The 21,169-nt window shown below is 37.0% G+C and overlaps 1 protein-coding gene across 7 annotated transcripts in view; it reads left to right on the top strand.

Annotated features, from left to right (window-relative positions):
- The window catches only part of MARK1 (microtubule affinity regulating kinase 1), a 63,969-nt gene that overhangs the window by 18,440 nt on the left and 24,360 nt on the right, over positions 1-21,169 (top strand). For 5 of the 7 annotated variants that reach the window (XM_068425204.1, XM_068425220.1, XM_068425197.1 and 2 more), the window contains exons 2-9: positions 4,446-4,649; positions 5,351-5,404; positions 12,490-12,538; positions 13,678-13,743; positions 14,743-14,813; positions 15,806-15,862; positions 19,669-19,905; positions 19,993-20,112. In XM_068425204.1, the coding sequence (XP_068281305.1) occupies positions 4,446-4,649; positions 5,351-5,404; positions 12,490-12,538; positions 13,678-13,743; positions 14,743-14,813; positions 15,806-15,862; positions 19,669-19,905; positions 19,993-20,112 (858 nt within the window). Of the gene's footprint in view, positions 1-4,445; positions 4,650-5,350; positions 5,405-12,489; positions 12,539-12,974; positions 13,107-13,677; positions 13,744-14,742; positions 14,814-15,805; positions 15,863-19,668; positions 19,906-19,992; positions 20,113-21,169 lie in introns of those variants that run through there. The other 2 variants (XM_068425228.1, XM_068425238.1) reach the window with 2 other exon arrangements.

Raw genomic sequence — 21,169 nt, 5'->3', positions numbered from 1 at the left:
AGAAGCTCCTAGGTCCTAAAGGAAAAGTTACAGACAGCAAGCAGTTAAAAGATGAAAACAGCTGGATGTCCAGGACATTACTTCTCATCTTTCTCCCCCTTCCTTCCCCTGTGTTGTGAATCAAAGCTGTTGCAGATCAGAGCTATTCAGAAGATGATCTTCTAAACCCTTCAGACTCCCTCTGTCTGGGCTAGCTATTTTGATTACCTTGCAAAATATGACAGCTGTTACAAATGCTCATGTGTATGGCACATGCTTGAAAATGTTTGGAGTTATGAATATAAAAATTGTCTGCAAGAGACTGAAGTTCAGAACAGGAGATAATAGGAAATGTGATGACGTGCCTTTTATAGTACCGCATGTGCATACTTTGCTTCCATGGGCTGACTGTATGAAGGAATTTGCCTTGCAGTAATTCAGGAAGGGCAAAATTCAGGACTAAAAGACGTTTGTTTAGTCAAGTGAGGTGTATTTGTAGGCAGATCAATGTGTGGAAGTTACCCTGTTACTCAGAAGGACTATAGAGGCCTTCAGTGTTGTTTGATTGAGGAGGACTGTGTGGTTTGGTGGCCAGAATAAATAGTTTTGGGGATTTTTTAAGACTAAGCTGTAAAAGCAGTTAATGTACGTGATGATGTAAGTTTAATTACAGCATATAATCCGTGAGAACACTACTCCAGTGGCTAGCTAAGTGGCTAAAGGATGCTGACTAAGTAAAGTATTGGAGCACACACTTTGTATCTGCTTGGTGGGGTTAGTTGTTCTGCACTTTCTCAAAGATAATGTGTCTGGGCATGGGATCATCTTGCTTTCGCAAAGCTGCCTTGGGTAAACAAGGAAAACGACAGCTTTGAGTCTTGGGGAAGCAATGGGTCAGGTTAACTCTCTTGTGATTTAAGTGCCGTTGGCTTTCTGTAATAACTGTAATGGAACGTGTCAGAAACAAACCTAGTTAGGAGTAATAAGTGTTAATTGAGCTCTCTTCAGTCGAGATCTAAAATTGAATGCTAGAATTACTTTTTTTGAACTTTTTGAAAAGGTGGTGGATTTTGTTTTGTATGTTTTTTGTTTTTTTTTTTTAAATACTTGACTAATGTACAAAATACCTGCATAGCCGTTCTAAAGTGCTGTTTTGGCTCTAAACTTCTGTTACTGCTGTGCCTTTTTTGTTTAAAATTGCATTTTATTTTAAAAACATCTGATTTTGTGTTGATTTCTAGACATTTTATTTAGCACTGACATAAATTGAACATACAGGGAGTCATGTTTATGATGTACTAGTAAGGTAGTGTTTCCCACTACATTACATATATATTAAGATAGATTATTAAGGTATCTAGAGAAATACCAGAATCCCTAATTAAAGCCCTGTGTAGGAAATGCAGGTTGTTAGCTGGAATTGTTTTTAGATGGCAGTGACCTTCAAGGAGAGTGTTGGTTTTTACAGCCTGCTTGTTTCTACCACCCTGAAAAATTTCTCAGAATTTAGAGATTCTTCTGAAATGGCATTTTTAAATAGCCACATAGTAGCTGATGCATAATGAATGAATGTATTGTAATGAACCAGAAAGATCTTAAAACTATGTAGCCTGTCTTTCTAGACAGTGTGGATATTGCATGCTTTGTGGAATTCAGCTTTAGCATTGTTTGGAAGTAGTCTCTGAGATATCATTATTTGACCTAACTTGATTTTTTTTTTCCAACATCTTAACTCTGTTATGTTTAAGTTTCATTGAATGCTGCTTTCTAGATGTTGCTGAATTTCTCGTTTAAATTCCTCTGTGCTTTCCACCAATAGCAAGCTGTTTATGTGCAAGAGAGAAGCCTGTTGCAAGACTTAAGAAGAATAATTTTAATTTCATTCAGTGCTGTTCAAATTCAGAAATTTATGTATATATGTATATGTGGCTCACAGACTAAGAAACTTGACCTTCTTTATGCATGTTGTCATCCTTGGATATAGCTGGGGAGAATGGTTGACTCTGAAGATAATCTAAGAGGGAATAATTAAGAAACTATCCAGAGAGGCTTGGTTTTTCTGCCGCAAAAATAAACCCAAAATACAGAATTGCCATGACCATAAACCTTGTTACTTTTTTTTCCTCCCCTTTTCAGCTTTGGTTCTTCGTTACATTGTCATTATGATTAAATAACTGCTTTCCCTGTTAAATCCACATTAAAGCGATCTGTCCTGTGAAGCCATCTTTCACTTTGCCTATGGCATTGGTTTTGCTTGCCTATCCAGCTGTTTCTCTAAAAGATCCCTTCAAGTATCTATTGGAAATAGGCTAATCCTATGGAGCATATGAAATTGGCAATTGATATTAGGGTTGCTAATGCTTCTGGTAGATATTGTATTTCAAGTAGTGAAGATCTAATTGTGTGCATAAATAGGCTCAAAGACTTTTAAAACTTGCTTGTATAGCATAGTGCTGTAGCTCTGGATGGAGTTCTAGGTAGGGCTATAATATTCATTGTTAGCACCATACAAATACTGATCTTGCAGGGTGTTTTCTTAGGCGAGACTTTTATTTGGGCTCTGGTTTATCACATGTAGGACTAGTGTCTGATGTTGAAGGAATGTTTCAAAGCCTCTTTGCCTGGAGCTGTCCTACAGATCCTCTTTCCAAGTCCACAGAAAGTGTTTCAGTTGTGTGCTTCTAAAGGATAAATACTATTGCTAGCGTGTTATTTCATGGTTGAATAAATTTGTGTGATATACAGAACTGAAATATGCCTGGCTTGCTCGGGTCTGCAGTAATTTGGAAGATGGTTTAGAAGTGGGAGTAAAGCAGTATTTTGCAGAGAGACTCGGGTAATGAAATGACAAACAGAAAATTATATTTAGGACCATTCTCCTGGCCATAGTGAATAATTAATAATGCTGGAGGTGATGTAAGCAGAGTTGTGCTACATTTGGGAAGAACGTTCTGGTTGTGGTATACTTGTTTTTTCCGGTTGTGTTGCAGCTGTTTGCTAGTTTTCCCAATTCTACTAGTGCTTATGTCCTGAAATAACTTTGCTCGGCTCAGTGGGACCATCGGTAAGCCTGGGTGTTTACAGGAGGGGATTGACTTCAGTCTACAATAAATGCACACTGAAGTTGGAAGCACTGCTTTGAATTCCATTTTGTATAAGAAAATAATTACTTGCATAAGGAATGATGGGCGAGATCAGCATAGACCAGCGTTAGGTTGGGTATTGGGAGAAACAGTGAAGCCTCCCACTGCCTTCTGGCTCTGCTTCCAGCTTAAGGTCAAAGATCTAGAAACCTTTGGTCTGTGAAGAAACAGGCTCAGTTAGTGCTCTGTACAAAGATACCGAGATAGCCCCTTTTTGATTGAAGTAGTGAATAATGGGAAAATGTTAAGGTGTCTTGAGTTTTGTTGGTGCTTTATGCTTTGCAGGAACTGAGTGAGCTGGGAGTAAGCCTGCCTTTCTGTTAGAAAATCTAAAAACTGGTCTGAGAAGATACTGTTTCTACCTACAGTATTTGCTTGCCTTAAAATCCGTAACTTAAAGATTAAAGGCTAAATTTTATCTGTTAAACGTTTGTACCCATCTGCCACTAATGTTAGAAAGCATTTGAAATACTGAAACACTTAACACCCCTTCGACTTCTTCTGTTACTTTGGTTTCTCCTTGGAACATTTCCAAGCTCCATCTGTATCTTGCCCCTTATATGCTTGGAAGTTAAAAGAGTACAGAAGCACTGCAGATTTCAGTGACTAACATTTAATGTGGGATGATGTGTTGGCATGCATTAAAAATAACATCCTTTTATTTCTTCAGACTTTTTGAGATTTAAAATATATTTATGAGATATCATGGAGGTTTTTTTAAAGAATAGTTCATTATTTTTAAATAACGATGTAGATTGTTCATTACCTGAATGTGAACTTCTGTGACTTACAAAAAGATGCAAACAGATTTGGGGAACAAAGCTTACTTGAAAAAATATTTTTCTCATAATGTGTTTTGGGAAAAGAAAGTTAAGAAAAAAATAATTGAGTGAAACCTTGTTTCCAAATATGCCAAAGTAAGAACATTTTTTGTACTGTGTATTTTTAAAAGACTAAATTTGGTTATGATTAGACAAGTGTATTTGCAGCATAGTGGTGTAGTGTGTAGTTTGTCATAGTTTCATATTAAAAAAACAAACAAACAAAACCAAACCCTGTAATGGCTTGTTGATTACTGCCTAAGTGTCTCTAGTTTTACTTTTGGAGCTGGTAAAACCTTTCTTCAGACTTTTTTCTTGAGACATGCATCGAACTCTGCCCGAAGACAGCATGTTCTGTTTAGGTTACCATCCAAAGTTATCAGTTATATTGTAAAAGTAAATAAATGGCTTCCCTCTACACCTTTTTGTTCTTTTATCTATTCTGCTGCAACTGTCTAAAATCCAAGTAGCTGAATTCCCAACTATTTTATCTGCCTTCCAGCATACCTCTGTGGATGGATACGCCGAACCACACATCCAGCCTATCAAGTCAAGTAGCAGACAAAACATCCCCCGATGTAGAAACTCCATTACATCTACCAATGAAGAGCATCCTCACATTGGAAATTATCGCTTACTGAAAACAATAGGAAAAGGAAATTTTGCCAAAGTAAAACTGGCAAGGCATGTGCTTACTGGAAGAGAGGTAAGCCTTTCAAAGAAAAAAAAAAAAAAAGGCTGACAGTAAGTTCTATATTCTCTTTGGCTATCTTTATAATAAGTATTTCTGCTATTCTTTTACCTTTCTCTTCTGAATAGAACAAGCGCATTTTTTTTGGTCATCATAAAGGAAGATGCAAAGAGGCTGTTGCAGGATATAGGAAAAGTTACCTGAGCTGCCCAAGTTTTCTCCCTCTAACCACTTACCCCTTTTGCTAAAATGTAACTTCTTGGTGAAGAGGTCAAAAAGTTTGTTGCTCATCCAGGGGTATTTTGAGGCTGAGAGGGGGTCTGTTTATTCCCAAGCATTTCCAAAACCGAAGACAATTCTATTATCAGCCTTTCATTGATATTGATAATCCATTGACAGATAGGCCCTTGATATTGAAATCTATGATAGATAGGTCTTGTGTTTGGAAGGCCTGGTTTTGCAGTGGACGGGATAACATTGTTCTGTGACAGAATTGTAAAACTGATTCCTTGGTGGTACCATCTGGTGGCAAAGTTCTGAGCTCCTGCTGGTAAATCCTGATAGGTGAGGAAAGTTTGCTTGATTAAATGCATAAAAGCAGACATATATGCATGTCTTATAGGCACATCTATGCTTTTGCTCACAGAGGTGCAATATATTTTTGTTCAAACGTTTTTCTGAGTTTCATAATGCATGGTGGTTTGTTTTTTCCTAAGGTTGCAGTGAAAATAATAGATAAAACCCAGCTAAATCCTACTAGTCTGCAAAAGGTAAGAATATACCATAACATCTGAAATCCTATAAATGGTTGAACTGTGATCTTTTATTTGCCTGACAAAAATACTTGGTCCCTTTATCTTGCTAAACAAACATCTTTGTGTGTGTATGACCTTGGGAGATAGTGGTATCCTACTGTCTGCTATAATGTGCGTGTGCAATTTGTCTGAAGGCAGTTACTCTCTGGTTCCTATCTAAGCATTGCTGCTTTGCTCTTCCTTCCTCCTCCAGCTCTACTCTTTGCTGACAATAAAGTTTGTACCTAATTAGGTACACAAGTAGTTTGTCTACATACTAAATCAAGATGTAATGCTGTAAAGGATAGTATTTTTTCTTGGATTTTTCTTTGATGTAGTAATTGGTTTTTGTGGACTTATAGAAGTGCCAATTTTTATGGCTTTAATTTTTTTTTTTTTTTTACATTTAATAAAATACTTGTTAAGCTCAAGGGACCTTTGGCAATTACTTTTTGTGTATAGAACTGACAAAATGACTGAACGTAATCGGAACATTCTTGTTTGTTTGTGCCTGTAGGTAGAAATTCATTAGTCCTTCATAACCATTGTGATAAGTGTTTTAATAAAACCTGGGGGTTTTTTTTGTTTGGTTTGGGGTTTTTTACTATTTAACTATGCATACGTTTGGTTTTCACTAAAGCACAGAAATATTATATTGTCCTATTGGATGTTGCTCATTGTAAAAATTTGGGTTATTTTTTTGTTTACAAATACTAGACTGCTACTGTCTGTAGCTGTAGAATGAGGGAAAGAGGCTAGGGCTTATTGCTGTTCTTTTATCTCTGGCTGCCATATACATTGGGTTTGTTGTGTAACTTTGGTTATGGGGAGTTATAAACAACTTTGCTTTAATTTCTTTTTTTCTTTGCTTTCTTCTAATTCTTGATTTATTTGCTTGTATTTCTCTTCTGTAGTATTTTTGTTTGAGTATAGGTTCTTCAGGTTATTTTTTTTAATTCAACCTACTGTCCAGAGTCCGTGCAAAAGCTTTGCTATCCTTAAGTCCTATATCCTATATTAAGCAAATCTATTTGCTAATATTTGAGCTAGTGAAGAAGGACCCACGGAGGCAGTACGTGACAGAGCATATTGGGGAAGTCCTGTGCTGCTCACATAGCTTGTTTCCTACCTAGGCTGGTATTTACACTTGGAGGGCTAGGTGAGTTTGTCTCATTGTTGAGCAGCGAGAGGGTAGAAAATGTTAAAACTTTCTGGAAAACTAAGCATGAAAAACTTACTTCTGGGATAATTGCTTTAATGATAAATAAGTTGTATTTCACACAAAAATATTCAAAAATAATTCAATAAATCATTCCAAGTATAAATGAAACTTTCATAGCCCATAAAAGATGCTGTCACACTGTGCAAGTATACAAAATACTCATGTAATAGTGACATGTGCATAGGACTGTTAAGTAGTCAGTTTTTTCTTCAAGAGGTAATGTTGGGAATGGGAAGCGGTGATAGTATTGTTTTAATAGGAACAGGCACTTTTCTAATGAATGTTTGTAGAGGAATACTGGAGTATGTTACTGCCACAAAAATACCACTCCTGAGTTTGAACCCATCTAAATTAGTGTATTTGAGAGTACAGTCTCTAGAACTTCAAAGCTGGTGAATTGAACACAGGTCAGCAAAACTTTTAGGCCTTCAATCACTATTGATTATTATTAATCAAACAAGACAAATATGTAGTGATCTTAGGCACAGGGTCATTCACAAAACCATCCCCTTTCCATTCACTATAGTATAAAGGATACCAAGTGCAAGTAGATTTTCCCATAGTACTTGCTACTGACCTATTTAAGTAAAAGGAGTTGAGGCACCATAGCTTCTCATGCACCGTTCTGTTTTGTAAACAGAAATATTTGAGCACATATTTCAGTTGCTGAAAGTGTCATACAGGCTGGGTCTGCAGTTAGTCACGGGTATGAAACAGTGAAAGTGTTTAGTTTGTTCTTGGTCACTCTCTGATGTTATTTATGCCATATAGTATGGACAGGGTACTTAGCAGACATGGTTATTTTAACTTAAACCATCAAATGTTAGGAGATGACACAAGTAGGGTGACCCTGTGAATTTTTAATTTTGCATCCTTGTGCATGCAACGTGATAGCCTTAAGTTATATCTCTTGCTTCAGGACCTCTACCTCTTTAAATAGAGAAACAAGGTTGAATTAAGGGCACTGCCTTTTATTTTGTGTTCAGTTTGTTCAGTATGTGGTTCTCATCTTACTCGGTGAGCACCTGTTTAGAGACAGAGCTGGCTTTTTGGTGAACTTGCTGTCTTGTCAGTAACATATTGTACTGACTTAGCTTTTCCCACTGTCATGATTGTAATTTCTTCTCAAATGTAAGTATTTGGGTTTCATCATAATTAGAATTTCTATCAAAATAGCTGTTCTATTTTCTGCATGTCTGCTACATTGGAAGTGTCGTCTTGTACTGGCTTCACTAGGGATGTTTCTGAAATAGCATTCTGTTGCTATTCTGCAAACTGCTAGTGGAGCAGAAGGTGCTTTTTTTATTAATAGGTTTGATTAGCAAGTGGCATTTCAGATGTTCCCTTCTTGAGGGATCAGAGGGCTTCTTTTTATTCTTTAAATGTATCTAGAGCCTCAAAGAGGTTCTTTGTTGTTAAGAAAAGCTGAACAAAAGTAAGGAAGCAGTAGAAGATTTGGAACAATTTCAACATGTAACCTATCGAAAGCTATGCTTTTTTGCAACATCCTTTCTCAGTAATGATTTAGAAACTAGAGAAGCATTCAAGCACATCTTTCAAAGCAAGAAAACACCTTGGTTAACTGAAGTTTGTTAGTTTGATTGTAGTGAATTAAAATTGTAAATCTTAAATATAGATGTCAACCTGACAGCAAGTAGAAGTATTAGCAATGGTGTGACAGAAGATCTTTGTACTTTCTGCAGTCTGTGCCCTGAAAAAAGAAACTGGAAAAGCAGGAATCAAATGTTCAAGCCTTGTGCCTTTTCTGAAGGTACAACTTCTACAAATTGAATATGGTGCTGGCCATCCTGTACTATAAGTGAAACTATTGTGCCTACAGCCCATTTGCAACAAGGACATGCTTGTTCAAGAGCCTTTTTGAATGGTAGCGCTTCGTTAAGAATGAAGAGCGGTCCTATAAACGTGTGGTGGGGTGGGAGGAAAAAAGTTAGAGCGCTCTTTCACGTGAGAGCAGTACACTGCTACTCAAGGAAATACGGGTACTTGAATTCTGAAAGTGCTAGTTTTTAACAGTAAAATAGATTATTATGTGATCCTGCAGCTTGCCTTGTAGTAAAAGGAAAGCTAATCTCACTACTCTGTCCAGATTTCTATAAAATTAACAGACTTGGCTCTGTAGGAAATAACTATGGTCTTGTTGCTTTAATCCGTCTCTTCCTTTACATGTAGAGGTATCCTGGGTATTATTGAGGTGTGTAGTGACTGTTGTTTAAGGATTCCTCTATTTGTAAATAGTATTGACATAAAGAGTATTAATGACCAGGATACTTCTTCAAGGGGAAAGTGTCAGGGGAGGAAATAAGATTTATCCCAAAGTAGTGCTCCATGGAATGCACAGTTGCAATATAAATTAATTTACCCTAATATTTGAATGCTGTTAACACTTTTATTCAAGTGTTATCCGTTGTTCAAGGGTTTTCTAGATTGTTTCTCTCTTGGGAGAGAAAATTGGAGGGTGGAAGAGTAAACGTTGGCATTTTCTTAATTGGTATAAATATGCATTTATACTGTAGCAAATAAAATCCTGAATATACACCAGCACTCCAGAAAACAGTTGGTTTGCCCAGTTTCCATCTGCTGTTTTGGACATCTGTATTCAAATAAGGTTCCCTACTCTTTCTCCCCACTCTGCATTTGAGAGGCCTGTACACATCCCATTGGACTGTATGGGCCAGGAACTGTACAAGGTGCCGTGTGGCTGTGTTTGTGTTCTCTAAGCAATGCTGTTCCATTATTTCAGTTCTTTCAGCCTTTCAAACAATTTCTGTCTTCCAGCCTTCCTGTGTTGGAAGGCATCTGTCACGCCAAGCAGCTTTAGCAAAGCTGCTTGACTTATGTATTCCATAATACTGCTACATAACTAAGTTTCATCTGCCTAATTTGGAAGATGCCTATACCTGCATTACTTCAGAAAAAAGTCTAAAAACATTGGTTACTTGAGTAAGAACTGCAGCATGTAAACAACTGCTGTAAACTTGTCAGAAGCTGATACCAATGACTGCAAAACATGAACTGTCAGAGGAACATGGATCTCCGCACAAAGGCGGCAACCTTGTGTGCTGTAGTTTCAGTAGCAGGATGCTTCAGCCTCGTCCAGTTCTCACTCTAAGCATGCACACACATTTCAACCAGCATTAAAAGTGCCTTTGAGTCAAAAACCCCAAACAAAGAAAAAAAACACCTTAGAGACACTGACCAGCAAGAAAATACCCAAATTCACCTTGTGAGTTTGTTCAGTTCATTCAGAATCTGCTTTAGAATAGCTGCTTTCTTTCAAAAGATTGAGACTATTTCTCTTGAGATACTCATAGTGACTGCCAGGACTGTGTACCTGCTTTTGTATGAGAACACATGGTTCAGTTTTCAGAAAAAATGTCTATTCAACAGGATATATAATAGAAGGCATAGAAAATTTTATTGGCATTTGTATGGAATAAACCGAAGCCCTTATTTTGGGTCTTGGTGATGTCTTCTATTCAGAACCGGAGCAAGTAAATGCTTTTTTCATATAATAAGGTATCTGCATCGGGTTAGAGGTCAGTAATGTTCTGTCTTCAGGAAAATAGACTTTTATGTCCATCTCCTAATAGGCTTTTTCCCTTCTGGAAGAAAAAATTATGTATTATATGGAACAAAATTTCTTGTCACAATTTGAATCTTAAACCAATTAGTAAACTTCTAAGTCCTGTGAGAACATTGAATAGCATAATGCACATCTATTTTTGCAATTACTGTGTGCTTCACATTACATGCAAAATTGTTTCTTAATGGTCTTTTTTTCTGGATTTAAAATTATTTTATTTATAGAAGTATAATATTTTAATCCTGCTTATGAAGACATGCATTCATTGCTGTAACTTTTATACCAGCATTAATACTGTTAAGTTATGAAATATCTTTGCAGTCTTCTGGCTGGAATTGCAGTTTTCCACATACCTGCTTAGAAACTCCTCTGAAGCTGTTGTACTGTACAATCTATTGGTTTAGATTTGTTAGCGTCTGACTAATTGATACTGATTTATGTCACGGTTTAAGGCTGGGCTGGCTGTTAAACCTGAGAAACTTTTTCCTGTGCAACAAATTCAAATACTTTAAAAAAAAAATGCACAAAGAACAGCCTGGTATGATTTTTTTCATGGGAGTAATTTGCTTTATGAGCAAACAAGAATATTTGCTAAAGTTAATTCTAGTGCATGGTGTTACATAACCATGTGTTACATTTTGAACGCAAGTGAACTGCATTGTACTGTTCATATTTTCTCAGAGAAATGCTTTAATAGTCTTTGCTTTCTTCTGAAATTGTTTTAAAGGCAATTATACGGCAAGTAGATAGTAACTAGCTTGAAATACTTAAATAATATAAATATAGAACTGCAATAATATTACTTGACCAAAAGCTGAATTTCAAAAATATGTTTCTCTGTAGTCTTGTAGAATATACACAGAATTTTAGAAGTGTTATGACTAAATTGCACAAATGGAGTAAAAAACCATAGGTGTTGTCTAAGCAAAATAATTTTAATTTTTCTTAACTTCTGGCCTCAGCCATCATAAAATATAAGCTAAAGTGCAACTCTTTGAGGAGGTGTTCAGTTTCTGGCTTGCAGCATTGTACCCTTTTGTGAAGGTAGCATCTGAACAAATGGGACTAATTTTGAAAATGCAGAGATGTCCTCTGAGACATCAGACAAGCAAAACAGCAACAACGCAATTCTGCATTGAGCCAAGTTTCTCTATAAGGAGGACTGTAGTGCTAAGATGTTTCCAAAATGGCTAAGCATTATGCTGAAGCCAGTGAGCTTTTCTTCCTTTATTTCAGCACCCTACTTCAGTCCAGCTGCAATATGGGACTAAAGAGCACGCAGCACAGTAAATAGGTTTGACAATGGGAATATGCTGTTCACTTGAAGTAAAACAGTGCAAACTTACCAGTATTGACAGCCTTAAGTATAGAGTAACAGAAGTATGTAGTCATTTTGGATTCCTTTCATTTGCCTTCTTCACTTTGAGCCCCTAGGTTAGTCTTGCTTCACCTCTTATGTAATCAATAAACCCACGAATGCTAGAAATTTAAGAACGAAGACCTCTTGTTTCTGGTTTGTTTTTTTTTTTTAAAAAAAAGTAAACCCACCATTGTCTTAAGTACATACACTTAGGGCTGTAAGTTTGTCCGATTGCTTTTAATCATGTGACTCAGGATCGTAAAGCGGATTTTCATCAATCAGAAACCTTCAGGCCTTGCTGGGGATAGAGGGGTCATCGCTGTTTGTGACCCAGTGTAAAATTTGGTAGTTGTGAGAAAAGCAAACTCTCCTGCTCCACCTCTGTGAAGCGGCAGGACTGAGGGACATCAGGATTCCTGGTGTCTAATTCCATTTTAACATCTCTGTGTTCAACTTCTCTGTAGTACTACACCTCGTATTTGCACCCACAGTTATGTATGTATTCAGGGTAGTTAGCTGAGCTTGCCAGTCACCAAAGCAATCAGAGCAAAGAGATAACAAAAACTTGTGTGAATAGTCCATTGGTTTTGGTCAATGTGACACTCCAGAAAGGGCTATAAAACTTATCTGTGTCTGTTTGTATAAAGCTTAAAAATTAGTCTGGTTTTGATACGTAGTTGGTAGTGGTTGTTGTTATATAATGTACAAGATGTAGATTACGTTTTCTGGAGTTCACTGCACTATATTTATCTGTTTTATGCTAGTGCTATTTTCTGTGGCTTTTGCTGCTGCTTTTTGCCATCTAAAATTGCTTATCTTGTGTAACTTTTCCCTAATAAACACACTCTAAGAAAATTGTTTTGCTTCCTTGACAGTTGTTTCGAGAAGTACGAATAATGAAGATACTGAATCATCCCAATATTGGTAGGAGCCCTGCATTTCTGCAAACTTTCATTATACTGTTTCCATTTTACTCTTTTTAGCTTTATTTGAATGTACTTTACTGCTATGCTTTTCTTCATTAAACTTTTTTGAGATAATAGGACAGTGAGCATTCAATAAATGTTTCGTTGTCTCACCTCCTTTATTGACTCTGCTTGAAACAAGAATTTTGCTCTGAGGAGATAAACTGCTCAGTCCAGGAAAGCCTTAAGACAAAGCAGGAGATCCTGAGCGCTCTGGTCTGTTGAGGGCCCCAACTCCCCTCTGTCCATTGAAATTACTCTTGAGACCAAAAAGCGTGAGTTTCTTAGGTGAAAGTAGCAAAACTCCATTAGTTGAGTCTAGGAAAGACTCCCGCCAACTGATACTTCTAGAAAATTAGAATTACGAAGTATGTAATTTTCCCTTTCTGCTTTAGTTCTTTCACCTGCCCCACAGCTTCAGGGCCCTACTTTGTGATGACAATTCTTCTGGCTGAGGAGGGCTGGACAGTCTTGTTCCAGAGACAGTTAATGGTCCTGAATCGGCCAGAGGGCTTGTTGCATACAAGGTATGGATGAGGTGTACAAGTTATTACATGCTAGGCACTCCCTTCTCATCCCTTGAATTGTTTGTTGCTTCTCCAGCATTCTTAGCTTCTGCTGTTTTTTGTTTTCTTGGGGGTGGCAGTGGGGGTGTGTTTGTTCTAAATGAGTGGTTACTATTACAGTCTGAGGAAAGTCTTTCAAACTTAATGTTTCTGGTATCCACTCAGTTTTTCATTGGTCAAAATCTCAGATTTCTAACTGGGAGCAGTTTACTAGCAAAACAGGGAAGGTTGGTATGATCTGAAAGATGCCTGTGTCAAATTGAACACTAATTTCAGCATGAACTCATTTGTCCAGCGTGCGTAAACTTCTGAGAAAATAGTGAATTAATATGCTTTATTATCAACCGTGATTTAGAAATTAATTTTGCTTTTTTCCCCTCGAAAGAATGCTAACCTAAAGGATATAAAGTTTTCGTATGGTTTAGTGTTATTGCTGGCTATAAATTGTACTTGCGTCATGAGTAAGGCTTTTTTATTTGTGCTGTGCTTTTGCTCCCTGCTGCAATCTCTCTCTCATTCATTTTTCTTGCAGTAAAGTTATTTGAAGTTATTGAAACTGAAAAGACGTTGTATTTGGTAATGGAATATGCCAGTGGGGGTAAGTGGATTCTTAATTCTACTTTAAGGATAAACTGAAATATGGAAAGCCGTGCTGGTTGCATGCCTAGGAACGATTTAAGGATTTTATGGTTAATAGGTTATTCCAGTCTGGCCTTCACAACAGTCCTAGCAGACCTCCCAGGGCAGACTTTTTCTTGCATCACATTCTGTAAAGTAACCCTTTAGGTTTGTGCTTAAGGTTAGTGACCAATCTGAGATTTCTGCTGGAATATCAGGAGATAATCTGGTGCTGATTCTGTCAAAAACATGACTCAGTATTTATCTGCTATGTTTAGGCAAGTACTGGTGCCTTATTTTATCTTGAAAATGTGTGCCAAAGCATCTGGAGAGGCAGGTCTGGGGGATGGGAATAAGGAACTTGGGAAAGGGGACCAGCAGGAAGAGTTGAGAGGGATAGTGGGTGCCTGCTTGAGAAGCTGCTTAGTATCTGAATGGGAAATGTTTGAATGTGGGAAAGGAATCCAGCACAGGGCTAGTGACCAGCTAGGAAAGGCTGCTCGTCAGGCAGTGCAAAGATGAGGATCTGAAAGGCATTTGAGCAGCTTTATTAGAAAGAGAACAAGAAGGAAAAGACGGACAATAATATAGATACCGTTAAGTGAAGCTGCTAGAGATACACGAAATGAACCTGGTACAAAAGTTGCCTGTTTCTTAGTGTCTTATATGCAATATGAATGCTTTTCATTATTAAAGTATTTTTTTGTTGTTTCAGTGTTTTAAGTAAATTTAGTTTTAAAATTGAAGAAGCTTTAGTACGAGGGGTTCCATTTTTATATTTCTTGACTATTACATGTCTGAAAAATGAAATCCAGTGCAAACAATAAAAGGAATTTTTCCTGGCTGCTTCTATTTCCTTTCCCTTCAAGAATTAGGGGTGGGGGGGAATGTGTTGTTTTCAAGCATAATTTGATTGTGCATGACAGTCAAGAATAAAACCTGGGCAATAGGACTGATGTTTTGTCCTTGTCATGATCAGGAGAAGTGTTTGACTACCTAGTTGCACATGGAAGAATGAAAGAGAAAGAGGCTCGTTCAAAATTCAGGCAGGTATGAAATTAACATTCACTCTTTCTTTTGTTTCTATTTATGGTGTTTTCAGATAGACCTGAGTGTGAGCATACTTTTTTTACTTTAAAAAAATATTCATTGTTGTGATAATGTTTATTAAAGCTGGAGTGGAAAAAATCCATGAAGAGAAAAATATCTACTTCCTACGTACTATCTAAAAATAGTAAGACTGTTTTACATTCTTTTTTAGTGGATGTTCCTAAGAGCCACATTTTTTATTGTGACTCACTTGAGATTTTAATCCTTTTCTGAATATTTTAGAATTTAACAGATGTTCTATCTGGAGATGTTGATATGATGACATGTATTGCTGTGTCATGTCACATTGTTTTGTATGAAGGGTATTCTGTAACAGGTTTTTATATTCCTATTACAAACTTTCTCAGTGTGATCTTTTTCTTACCCTGTTTTTAGTGATTATTTTATGGAAAGCTTTTATTAGATAAATATACAAAATTTGGTATTTTTCAGAATTAAGGTATATAATTAACATGTAAAGAAACTGCTTTTAACTTGCTGTTTCAGAGTTGGTTTTTGTTATACATATGTAAAAGAAGTATATGAAAATGTTGAATGAACTATTCTGTTAGGGATGAATTGGAGAGGTATGCTGCAAATATTTCAGAAGATAAAATCTGAGATGATACATCTGGCTGTTGGGTTGGGGGATGGAATAATTTCCTTTTATAGTTACTGCTATTGGGTGATCTGCATTTAAAATAGATGCTTCTGCTGTTACCTTGAGGAGTATGTATTAAACTTCTTTTAATAAGAAAATTAGCTGCTTTTAGGGACTTTTTAGTATTTGAGCTTTAATGAAACTTACATGAATATTTTCTAAAACGAAAGCTTTATTTGTTAATTTCTTATGTTCTACTGAATCATATTAGGAGCCAAAATGACTAAATTATATATGAAAACTTACACTGAGATTGAAATAAAATATTTCACTGATCATCTTGGTGTTTCAGATTGTATCTGCTGTGCAGTACTGTCATCAGAAATGCATAGTTCATCGTGATCTTAAGGTAGGCTGTTACTTGTGTTTTATTTTGCTTATTGACAGTATAATTGACAAACTTAATTTCATTCTATATACTTTTCCTTGCCCCTGTCTCTGAATGCCTCATACCTGTGAATGAGGGAACTATCACTTGTATTTTATTCTCAGTTTTCTGAAGCACAAAAATAATGTATCTTGCAAGTAGGAACAGGGGAGAGACAAGAATAGAACATGTGTTACTTTCATTCCAGTTTTGGCTTTAAGAAAAAGACATGCTCTCCAAAGAATTATACCTGCTGGCATGCAGATATCTACACACTGAAGCGGCAGAAGTTCAATAGTACCAGTCAGCACTACTTAATTGAAATATTTTCAGTTAAAATGTATTGCAAGATATATAAAATGGTCTTTTCTTAGTGATTCATAAGAAGTATGTTAGGTTTTTAATCCATTTGAACTTCTGATTTATACTCTAGTGTTTAATTAAGGCAAAAAAAAATGGAAGGTAAACAAAAACCAGTCGCCTTCCTTTTTTTGATGCTTTCTAGTAATCTATCTGTATAAACATACCAGACCATTTTAACGAGTTCAGCAATTGCAGGTACAACCTAAGCCTTCAGTCTGAAGTTGTCTTCCTGCCAAGTCTAGGTATCATGGGACTTGGACACAAGATCTTCACCTGCTTAAAAGTTGGCTTGTGTTCTTGCTTTGATGTCTTTGTACATTTACAAAAAAAACACTGGTGTAGGTTCTTTTTTACTAATGTATCTAAATACTTGTGAAAAGCTGTGGTTGAATAATTCCTAAGGGTTTTTTTCACCAGTATCTTTTGCCTTAACTTTCTTATAATACACTGCAGCACGCTCTCAACCTCTTTCTTACAAATCTTTTCCCTAATACCTGTCGTCTGCCAGCTCCTGCATGTGCATGTGGTGCTGGATAATATATCCTTTTCTGCTGAGTCCTCCCTGCCCCAGGACCATTGTAATCTGATGATGGAGGTGCCTGGCCAGCACTCTGAAGTCAGAATGCAAGGAAGGAAAGGGCTGGATCTCATTGAAATCTTGATTTAAAAAAATTTCTCCCCGTCTTGCGTGGTGGTTTGGAGCCCGTGAATGTTTTGTCAAGCTCCCTGGAGCCTACTGCAGCCCCTGTTGTTGAGCTTTCTAGAAGGCTGCATCTAGGGACCTATTGGCTTGGCTGGACAAGCCACTTTCACTGGTTGTCTCAGCCCTGTATTCGACTGGGAGTAGGGAGACAGCCATCTCCTTGTACTTATCTGGCACTGGCTTGCTCAGCCCAGCTATATTATTGAGTCTTACTGCACTAACCCCTGCAGTTATTCAGCGTCCTGCATCTCGCTCTTTCTCCCAGACCCCATTACAGCCTTCACCCCTCATTCATTTCTTAGTTCCATAGCACGCATACAGCTCACTGCATGGCTCATGGGACTATCCAAAACTGCTTCGCAGCGTTTTCACAGGATCCGTTTTACCATCTGTCACAGGTACTCTGCTGCTGATCTCCGTCCTATTTGCAAGACAGGCAGACAGGCTCCAAAATAATTTCTTTGTTTGCTTTTCTCTCTCTGTCTTCTCTTGGATGGAACTATGCTAGACTCATTTGAAAAGTTCAATGTTAGGACTGAGAGCCAGTCAGCCTAGCCAATGAAAAAAACATTCCCCAAAGAAAAAAGGGCTAGATGTATGGCTTTGAGGAGGTGTTCTCACTTCTTCTCCTTTCCAAAAGTTATGTGTCATCTCTGTCTCACTTAAAACTCTTCTCATGGAGCTGCAGAGAAGGAAAAAGCAACTTTCAAGTTGTGTCTGCATTCACATCTGCTTCTGTTGACTTTCTCTGGGGTATCAGCACTCTGACCAATTGACATTGTTAGCACCGCAAGGCAGAGGTCTACCACCACTTTGGAGACTTTTGATGAGCCTTTTTGGCTTTAATAACAAAGTGTGAACTCCACCAAGTGTAAGTTACTTCAGACTAAACTAGGAAGACGTGTAAAAAAAAATAGGCAAGTTTGTCCAGGTTATTCTGGCAGAAGAGGAGGGAGTGTAAGGCCTGTGGGTGCTTAAACTGTCTCCTTTTAATTTTCTGTGATTGTAACAGCTTATGTAGAAAGGGCTCTAACGAATTCCAACTTTGCTCATCCTGTGATGCACAAAACCTGCCTTTTCAGTGCCTGTTAATACTTTTTGCTCTGAACATGTAACCAACAAGGGCATAGTCTTCCTATTTGGCATATTGAAAAGGATTTGTGGTGTTTTTGTTTGTAGTAAAGAACATAAAAGCATGGGGTACTTGGGCAGCAGAGTACTGTTGAACTAGGAGGACTATTGTAATCGCAGAGCAGCTGCACTGACAGTAGTGTTTTCACCACAAGGAAAATGAAGTCTTTGTGTAGTAATGTAGAAGGCTGTCAAATCTGGAAAACATCTCTGTGAGTCTGTCTGCAGGCACATCAGCTGGAACGAGCTGAGATTACAGGTCATGAAGTGGGAAAATAAAATATTTTCCAGGATATTTTCCATTTGTAAAAATGGACTGTATTTTGCTACTGATAAAGGCTAAATTCTGTTGCACAGCTATTGGCTTATTATACTGGTAGTTAATTGTCTCCTGTTCTGTTCATTGAGTGCAAGTGATGTTATTAAAAATAAAACCAACAAACCAACCCAACAAAATCGTGTTTACCCTTTTAATTAAAGCAACTAACAAATTGATTGCTGCTTCTCTGATCCTAAACCAAGAATTTTTTAATTTTCTGGGTTCAATTCTGAGCGTGGCATCTGATGAGAGATGTCTGTGTTTGCTATAAAACTGATGTTTAGCAATTAGGTGAATCCTCTGCTCTGGGGAATGTCTGTCCTCCTGTTGAAAAAGAAGGATTCCTGCACTGCTCAGTGCCCCTTCTGTGTTGCTGATATTCAGATCAGTAGCTGAGACCCAGTTAGATGAGTAAACATTGCGCAGAGCTGCTGCACTCCTTGCACAGCATCCTTGCATTTTGAGAAATGCACTTTATTTTTCTCTAGTACAATACTGTAACCTCACTCTTTAATCTTCTGACCTACCTGTGATACTACGTATAAGATACTGTTCACTGCTTCTCCAGGTTCCTGAATACTTGCATCTATGTATATGTGATGCATTGCATTCACGTGATGATTACTGCACAGGCATTAATATTCTTAAATGTATAATACATGCAATTTTTCATACACAGTGTAATACTTGAGTGTTAAACACCTTGGTGTTGTTATTGCTAAAGCAAACACTAATAATAAAAGGGAGAGAGTTTTTTGGTACAGAATGCTAAGATATAGCATGTAGCTTGAAGTGTTTCACCTTGGAAGCAGAAGAGATCATCTTTTTAAAGTCTTAAATCCCTTCTAACATTTACCCCACCAAAATGGTAGATGATGTATGGGATTAGATTTACACTCCTTGGCATCAGAAGTTGGCTTGAACCTGTTAAAGCTGAAACTGCTATTCTGAGATGTCTAGATACTTCAGTCTAAAGCTGAACTAAGTTACTTCTTCCAGAAAAGAAAATCTTCATAGTTGATTCGCTAGCTGACTTTCCAGTCTGTTTAGCTGCTTTTAACAGTTACGTTTTCCTGAGTAAACATAGTCCATTTTCAATCTTTGTAATGTATTCAGGGGGATTAGTTTCTTTTGTTCTGCAAGAAAAATACAGATGGTGAACCATTTTAGAAAAAGAAACATTTTTGCTTTTATTGATAAATGATACACTGTAATGTATTGATCTTATTCTGATACATCAGTTGTCCTTTTCCTCTTTTATTTTTCTCTTAGGCAGAAAACCTTCTACTTGATGCAGACATGAACATTAAAATTGCAGACTTTGGTTTTAGTAACGAATTTACGGTTGGTAATAAACTGGACACTTTTTGTGGAAGCCCACCTTATGCTGCTCCTGAACTTTTCCAAGGAAAGAAATACGATGGTCCTGAAGTGGATGTGTGGAGCCTTGGGGTAATTTTGTACACACTAGTAAGCGGATCATTGCCATTTGATGGCCAGAATCTAAAGGTACAGTTACAATATGGAAGCTTGCCTTTTACTCTCTGAATCTTCTGTGTCATTAGTAGGCTCACCTTTTAAAACTTTATTTTAAAGGAACTGAGGGAGCGAGTACTGAGGGGGAAGTACCGCATTCCGTTCTATATGTCCACAGACTGTGAAAATCTACTTAAGAAGCTACTAGTACTGAATCCAATAAAACGAGGCAGCTTGGAAGTAAGTAATTTCATCTTGGAAAAAAAGGAGTTTCAGATTAAGAAAGAATAAAATACAATAATTGCTTAAGACTTCTTTATTTTTCATGGTAGGTACTTTCTTCCTGTTTTAAGGGCCCAAAAGTCCTGTTAAAAAAATGAGGAAATGTCCCAGAAACAGTGCAACTTTAAAATAGAAAGTGTTAATGAATGAAAGTCTAACCTTAATTGCAGCTGACTAAAGACTATCGTTTAAGAGCATTTCAAAGTGTTTCCCACTTGTTTCAGTCAGATGAGGGAGCTAGTTCAAAATATGTGGAAAGCAGGACAAGATCGTAAATATTTTCTGCTTGGAGTTTTTCAGAAAAACATAAACAGCAGCAGGCAGTACCATAAGCATTTTTGACTTAACTTACCATTTCCAGCATGACTACTTAAAAAGGATACATAGAAGAACTGTGATAGAAAACTACATGGGTTTTTTGTTTGTTTTAGTGCCATAATACGGATAAACACTAAGAACTCTTTGAATGATAAGCTAAAATCTCTGTTCAGTCCTTTCTTTTTCCCCTTCTGGTAGTTTTGTTTCTGGATAGCTGGAAAAGTAACATATATAATAATACCTGCTGTGTTCCTCAGCTAAAATCTGTTTTGAGAATTTCTACTGAGTTGTGATTTTATTTATTTTTTTTTTTTTTTTTTGCTAGTAGATTAGGTTTTCTCTTCATGGGATGCAGAGAATATCTGTGCATAATTTGTAAGGTGTCTAAAAGATTCAGTGTTTTTAACAGGCTGCTTTGTTGAAGTTTGCTTTATTGGCATGTACTTGCTGGATTACTCTGGAGCTAATATTAACAGATATTTTGTGTAGAGTTCACTCTAAATGCTGCTGTTCTATTTTGTGAATTCTTTGACAAAGAGAGACTTTTTAAAACAACATCTACTTACCATAGAGATGAAAGTAGAGCAGAAGATAAAATAGTATTTGCATGAGTTAATCACCAGTGACCTTTGTTTCATCTTTCTGTGCATACTTGTGCAGCAGTGGATGGTGTTCCAGAGAATAAATCCCATTTAAG

The sequence above is a fragment of the Nyctibius grandis genome, chromosome 1 (genome assembly GCF_013368605.1).
Source record: "Nyctibius grandis isolate bNycGra1 chromosome 1, bNycGra1.pri, whole genome shotgun sequence".
Classification (NCBI taxonomy): Eukaryota; Metazoa; Chordata; class Aves; order Nyctibiiformes; family Nyctibiidae; genus Nyctibius; species Nyctibius grandis.
Note: the sequence above shows the minus strand (reverse complement) of the source record. Positions and strands in the feature narration are given on the sequence as shown.